The 7,500-nt window shown below is 44.2% G+C and overlaps 1 protein-coding gene across 1 annotated transcript in view; it reads right to left on the bottom strand.

Moving 5' to 3' along the window:
- The window catches only part of ptprt (protein tyrosine phosphatase receptor type T), a 154,550-nt gene that overhangs the window by 17,575 nt on the left and 129,475 nt on the right, over positions 1–7,500 (bottom strand). Inside the window, exons 25-29 of the mRNA XM_079511341.1 lie at positions 6,346–6,422; positions 6,144–6,180; positions 4,755–4,852; positions 3,650–3,766; positions 1–93 (exon numbers count right to left, since the gene is read on the bottom strand). The exon at positions 1–93 is cut by the window's left edge and continues 62 nt beyond it. Of these exons, the coding sequence (XP_079367467.1) occupies positions 1–93; positions 3,650–3,766; positions 4,755–4,852; positions 6,144–6,180; positions 6,346–6,422 (422 nt within the window). The remainder of the gene's footprint in view (positions 94–3,649; positions 3,767–4,754; positions 4,853–6,143; positions 6,181–6,345; positions 6,423–7,500) is intronic.

Raw genomic sequence — 7,500 nt, 5'->3', positions numbered from 1 at the left:
GCCCAGCAGACCAGTGGCGAAACACGGCACGCCATGGTCCGGCCACGACGTGAAGTGGAACTGACGCAACTCACGGATCTCGTGGTGGCCCTTCTGACGCACGCACACACGCACACGCACACACACACACACACACACACACACACACACACACACACACACACACACACACACACACACACACACACACACACACACACACACAGAGAGAGAGTTAAGGAAATTCACACAGGGTGCATACATTTGTTAGACATAGACAGACAACAGTCCAACAACTCCAGACATGCATGGTTTCAACTAAACCGTGGCTTAGGTTAAAACTCACTGTGGCTCCCATGACATGTGTGGCAGATTAGTTACATTTAAAACTAATTAAAACTATAGGTCTACGGTTGGGTAGGGTGTCGGACTGATAGCTGTCGGACTGTTAGTAGGACCCAATTCATGCAAGTTGAGGAAATTCTAAGAGACATGTAAATACTCTTACAGGGACATCCCTGTGTGGGATGGATGGAAACCTTTTGTCTTTTGGTTCTAGAACTAGTTCACTTCTACATCCTGTGGTTCTAGAACACTGGTTCTCAAACTTTTTCATGTCAAGGACCCCCAAATTTACACTAATTAGCCTGCGGACCCCCATTAGAAAAGACATGCCAGGGACCCCCATAAAAGAAGATTTTTACGTCTCTAGCAGTGATTCTCAACCTCTTCTTTCTCAACCTCATTTTAGCTAAGACGACCTCCATTTTTCTAAGACTCATTTGTGGAAAAAGAACATTGAATGTCAAATAGTCTCTAGTCACTGATTAAAATACGACCCCGTTTTTTAGGATATTTCCTTTGGGGAAAAAAACAGTCTTATATCAGGGCTGCCAATTTTAAGCAGCAGCACTAGTACCATTTAATTTATCTAATTGCAAACTAGGCTGGATCATTCACTCTCATCTCATAGATAGGCATAGAACTTAGAAGATATTCTCACTAGGGAGGACATTCATAGTTGGGGTGGTGCACTGTCTGACATGGGCAATTTTTTTTTTTTTAAGACGATATTTACACTATCAGACATGACAGACAGACTCAGTCAAGGTTTACATTAAAGTTGAATGCAGTGATGCAAGATGGAAAGCAATACCTTTGCATGCAAAAAAAAAACATGTCAAGTTAGCTTGTAGAGAGAGAGAGAGGGAGCTCCACTGAGGTGGGTGATTAAAGAGATCGACAATTTAGATACATTTGTGATGTAGTCTGTCATATCAGATATCAGACACAATATAGAGTCACCATCTCTTATTGACCTGGTGCAAATCTCACTCATTTTGTTAAATTATATTATTCAAAGGGTGGGTTATCATTCAGCTTCATCATTTATAGCTACCATTCTTGCAGTAGTAAAGTAAAGAAAGATTATGGTAAAGGTTTGAGAACCACTAGGTCTAATGCATTTAAAACAGGGGTGTTTTCCCACTCAACACATGGAAAGGAAATATATATATGAACATATGCCAATATATTATAGGCTATACACGAATATAGCCTATGCAGAATATTTATGCCATATTCAGGTTAATAATATGTGCATATAAAGTATGTGGATTTATAGGAAATACATTTGTCATATAAAGCTCATATCCACATATATGTTAAAAATATATGTTCATATATTTTAGGATTTATTTTATACGGTGGAATGTCTGTATTCCTCTAAATCGATGTAAAAGAAAAGGCCAAATCGACATTAAAAAGGCCAAAATTGTTTCGGCGGAGGCCTAACGCATCATGTCACTAAGGTCTCACTCTTGCCATTTTGCTGAAACTTGGCAGCCATGCTTATATTCAGGACAATAGGGTATAGCACATTGGTTGGCTATTCAAAAATAGCAGCTATACAGCTCATATAGTGCAGAGCTTGCAGATTTTTGGGGGAAAAAAAGTTTGAATATAGTATCAAAAGGATTAAAAATGTAGCCTCTCCTCTCCTCTCCTCTCCTCTCCTCTCCTCTCCTCTCCTCTCCTCTCCTCTCCTCTCCTCTCCTCTGCTCTGCTCTGCTCTCCTCTCCTCTCCTCTCCTCTCCTCTCCTCTGCTCTCCAGTATTTGACAGTAAGGCGTACCATGGCTTTAAGACCTCTCATGCTAGCTCACAGAGTTAAGTCTGAGTCAGTTGCTAAGCGGCTAATTGTCATTTAGCTCCGCTAGCTTTTAATCTGCTCTGCACACACATACACATACACGCGCGCGCGCGCGCGCGCGCACACACACACACACACACACACACACACACACACACACACACACACACACACACACACACACACACACACACACACACACACACACACACACACACACACACACACACACACACACACACACACACACACACACACAATCTAAAGCACCTTGACTGACAAACTGGTAACCCCCTCTCTCTAAGTGACATTCCTCCCCTCTCTCTCTCTCTCTCTCTCTCTCTCTCTCTCTCTCTCTCTGTGTAACTGAGCTGTAAATTAATCTGTGTGAATTTGTTCTTATTATTATTCATAATTAAAGCTGTTAGCACAGAGACACGCACGCACTCACTCACGCACGCACGCACGCACGCACGCACGCACGCACACACACACACACACACACACACACAGTGGGTTGATGGATTAACCGCAGACAGACAGACTGCTTGTCCAGGCTAAGCTGCTGTCAATGAGGAGAGAGAGAGGGAGAGAGAGAGAGAGAGAGAGAGAGAGAGAGAGAAGCCCCCCCCCCCCCCCCCCATGCACAGCTCGCTAGACCTTGGTGTGGCACAGTGGAGTGGGCGGGGCTTAGAGTCAGCTAATCAGATCAATGGATCAATGTTTTACCTTCTGCACAGTGATTTTTGTATTTTTGTATGACATATTTAAGCAATATTACACTTGAGGGTGTTCTTTATCGTCATTAATGCACGCCTGCGGTTCCGAAAGGTATCGCAGAGATGCAGAAGTGCATTAATGATGATAAAGAACACGTACCCTTGAGTGTAATATTGCGATTATACAACAGTTACCCTTAAAACTAAGATTATCGCTGAAACATAATATTTTTTTCAACGACAGATGTAGTCACTACGACCATAAATGTCCCAAGAAACTAGCTAGCCTAGCCACAAAGTCTGTTGCGCTCTGAGAGAAAAGCACGGATGAAATTAGCCGTTCCATTATCGTGGTTTAAGCACGGCTTTAGAAAGCTGTTTCAACCAATCAGATTGCTTCCTCGAAACGACCTGTTGTATAATGTTAAATTACCTTCTGATAGGTTGAGGGGCTCTATTAACCCCTCCTATATGTCCAGCTTTGATTTGTGTAAACGCGAACATCAAAGACAAAAGTGAGGACGCAAATTGTGATTGGCCGGAATGAGATGATGTCATGATGGTGTACAGCATGATGATAAGATCGCCCCTCACTTCACACAGGTGATTTTTTAAATTTTTAACTCAAATCTTTGCTTCTGGGGAGGTCCCTGGAACAACATATTTTCAGATGGGTGTCGGCAGCCAAATATTTTTTTAGGTCCTTGACATGAAATAGTTTGAGAACCACTGACAGAAACAAATTGTTTTTCTCCAGATTTAGAAGACATTTTGTAGAAGGAGCCTCAGGTGTAAATTACCTTCTGGACGGTGAAGGTCCGTATGACGTATTCGGCCAGCGGCTCCGTCTCCATCAGAGTGACTTTGACGTCTCCATACACCTCCGTCTCGTCTGGCCAGTACCGCACACACTTCACCTGGACACACACACACACACACACACACACACACACACACACACACACACACACACACACACACACACACACACACACACACACACACACACACACACATACAGAGTTAAATCCCCTGCAGGCTGTACTGACATCAATCCAGTGGGACGTGCACAGATGGACACAAGGTGGTGCTAGAGCCCTCTGGACAGCAATGTGGCCTTTTGAAAGTTAGATTTTTGGACACTACATTTTATTTGTGTTTTGTACAGTGTACACTACAGTAGTAGGCTATGTGGCATCAATCAATCAATCAATCAATCAATCAATCAATCAATCAATCAATCAATCAATCAATTCTGCATGAAATGCTTCTAAAATATTATAAATTCCCCAAAATCTATAAATCTCACACACTATAAAGGCAGCCCTTTTTTCCCTTGAGCACCCCTCTAAATGTCTGTGCACGCCACTGGGTCCTGCCCCTCTAAATGTCTGTGCACGTCACTGGGTCCTGCCCCTCTAAATGTCTGTACACGCCACTGGGTCCTGCCCCTCTAAATGTCTGTACACGCCACTGGGTCCTGCCCCTCTAAATGTCTGTACACGCCACTGGGTCCTGCCCCTCTAAATGTCTGTGCACGCCACTGGGTCCTGCCCCTCTAAATGTCTGTACACGCCACTGGGTCCTGCCCCTCTAAATGTCTGTACACGCCACTGGGTCCTGCCCCTCTAAATGTCTGTGCACGCCACTGGGTCCTGCCCAGGCAGACGAGTGTATAGTGCTCCTTTAAGCCTTAAAGGAGCACTACACACATTTTCAACCTTCTCAGGCAGTGAGTGAAGAGCGTTAACGGTCTGTCTGTCTGTCTGTCTGTCTGTCTGTCTGTCTGTCTGTCTGTCTGTCTGTCTGTCTGTCTGTCTGTCTGTCTGTCTGTCTGTCTGTCTGTCTGTCTGTCTGTCTGTCTGTCTGTCTGTCTGTCTGTCTGTCTGTCTGTCATGGACTCACCCTCCCCACCTCCACCAGGTTGGTAACCATGACGATGGAGGCACACTTCTCCTGCCAGACCATCCTCCAGAAGTCCTGCACCGTGTCCTGCATGGGACCTACACACACATGCACGCACGAACACACGCACGAACACACGCACGAGCACACAGACATACGGAACATACATTAGCAATTTCAGCCCTAAAGACGGTATGCGAGCGACACCCAGAAGTTATGCGGGAAGGCCTATACTGAGTGGTAAAAAAATACTTTCTGGCCTTCATGCCTTTCCATACATCCAAACAGAAAAGTCCAACAGTATCTGAATGCATTAAACAACATTACAAACTCACTTTGCCACTCGATTCGGATTTGTCACTCACTTACGACCTATATACGCTTCGGCCATATTCAAATGATCGTTAGACATTTAGAAATTTTGAATTGAGACATTCTGCTTAATGAGTACATTTATGTTTTGGTGGTACTTTAAGTACATTTTGAAGCCAATACTTTTTAACTTTTACTCAAGTACATTTTGAATTCCGTACTTTTACATTTAACAGATTATGAATGCGTTTTACTACTTTTACTTAAGTAAAACATGGGCATGTTTACTTTTTCCACCTCTGCGTCTTTCTTAAATAATTCAGGACGGGAACCCCTGTTGGTGTTTTAAGCATCATGTTATCCTAGCTATTTAAAAATAGCAGATCTACAAGCCCATAGAGCGGCACCGAGTGCCGCGCTATGAGTAGATCTGCATTTTTTGAAAAATAGTTGAAATGTGGCGAAAATCTTTTAATACAATTATATTCTTTCAGAGTGAACGTTTTTAACTCATATCTTTGCTTCTGGGGGGTCCCTGGAACAACATATTTTCAGATGCATGGGGGTCGGCGGCCAATTACAGATAATTCTGGGGGTCCTTGGAAATGAAAAAGGTTGAGCGCCACTGGTTTTACAAAATACTGTTAGGATTTAGAAGCATTTTCTGTTTTTTAGAATCGGCCTCAGGTCTAAATGGGAAACAACCTAATTAAAAATAAACTATACGGAATCATAATGCAGTATCGGCTAAAGGTCCCTTTTTCTTTTCTTTTCTTTCTTTTCATTTTATATTTTGGGTATTAAAACGGTCGTAAATGTTCTCTTCATCCCATCTGGGATAGATGGGATCATGTCACGCTCGTTTGAGCACGCCCCGAGAGCCTATTACAACCAATCAGACTGCTTGGTTGGAAAACACACATGCGCAGGCACGCACGCACGCACGCACGCACGCACGCACGCACGCACGCACGCACGCACGCACGCACGCACGCACGCATGCACGCACGCACGCACGCACGCACGCACACACGCACACACACACACACACACACACACACACACACACTGTGTTACCTTGCGTGGCGATGTAGTGGCGAGGTCTGTGGTAACCCTGTGGAGAAAAAAATAAACACAAACAAGAAATTAATGGAAACAGAATAATGACTGTGCGTGTGCGTGCGTGCGTGCGTGCGTGCGTGCGTGCGTGCGTGCGTGCGTGCGTGCGTGCGTGCGTGCGTGCGTGCGTGCGACGTGCGTGTGTGCGTGCGTGCATTACATCTATATAGTTAGCGTTGATGTAGTCAGAGTGGGGGTCTCCGTCCAGCGGCTGCAGTCGGACCCTCGTGTGTTCGTCTGAGGGATCAATAGACAACAACACAAAACGCACAATAAGGTTACACAATATAAGTACAGTACTATATATATATATACACCGTATTGTGCTGAATATAAGACGACTCTGATTATAAGACAACCCCCATTTTTCAAGACTCATTTGTGGAAAAAGAACATTGAATGTAGTACCCATCCGATCATGGGATCATAAATTGGGGCCGATCACATCATTTTCAAATTATCAGAATCGGATCGGGAGCAAAAAAACGTGATCGGGACATCCCTAGTATCAATATTATATCCATATCATGATAATATTAGACTGGATTGTCTGTGATTTAGGGTATTGTATTATTGTGATAATGGCATAAATGTGTTCTATAAAATATAAATATCGGATCGGGAAAGATCGGTATCGGCAGATGATCGGAATCGGATCGGGAGCAAAAAAACGTGATCGGGACTACATAGGGATATAGGGTATATGTGTGTATGAGTGTGTGTGTGTGTGTGTGTGTGTGTGTGTGTGTGTGTGTGTGTGTGTGTGTGTGTGTGTGTCAGAGGGCATTACAGTGTGTAATAGGCTATTAAGTTCCCGAGTTCCCCCAGGCTGTTGTGTCAAAGAAGTCAAAATGCTATCACACAACCTCACGCACGCACGCACGCACGCACGCACGCACGCACGCACGCACGCACGCACAAACGCACGCACGCACGCACGCACATACGCACACACGCACGCACGCACACACGCACACACACACACACACACACACACACACACACACACACACACACACACACACACACACACACACACAATGGGAGATATGAAATGGAGGGTGAGAATAGAAGGGGAGGAGGAGGAGGATGAGGGGGAGGAGGAGGGGGAGGAAGCACTTGAACTGTAGCATCCCCCAGTGAATTAAATACAATAACGTATCCTGTACTGTCAGTGCAGTACTGGAAAGTAATACTGCACTTTAGTGTACAAAATGACAAATATACACCATGCCCTCTAAAATGCTGCTATGATCTTTAGTGCAATAATATTTGAGACAAAAGAAAAACATGTTTTATAGTCGTATAGCCATTA

Source organism: Electrona antarctica (genome assembly GCF_951216825.1).
Source record: "Electrona antarctica genome assembly, chromosome: 9".
In the NCBI taxonomy this organism is placed as follows: Eukaryota; Metazoa; Chordata; class Actinopteri; order Myctophiformes; family Myctophidae; genus Electrona; species Electrona antarctica.
The sequence above is the reverse complement of the archived record's forward strand: the minus strand, read 5'-3'. Positions and strand labels throughout refer to the sequence as shown.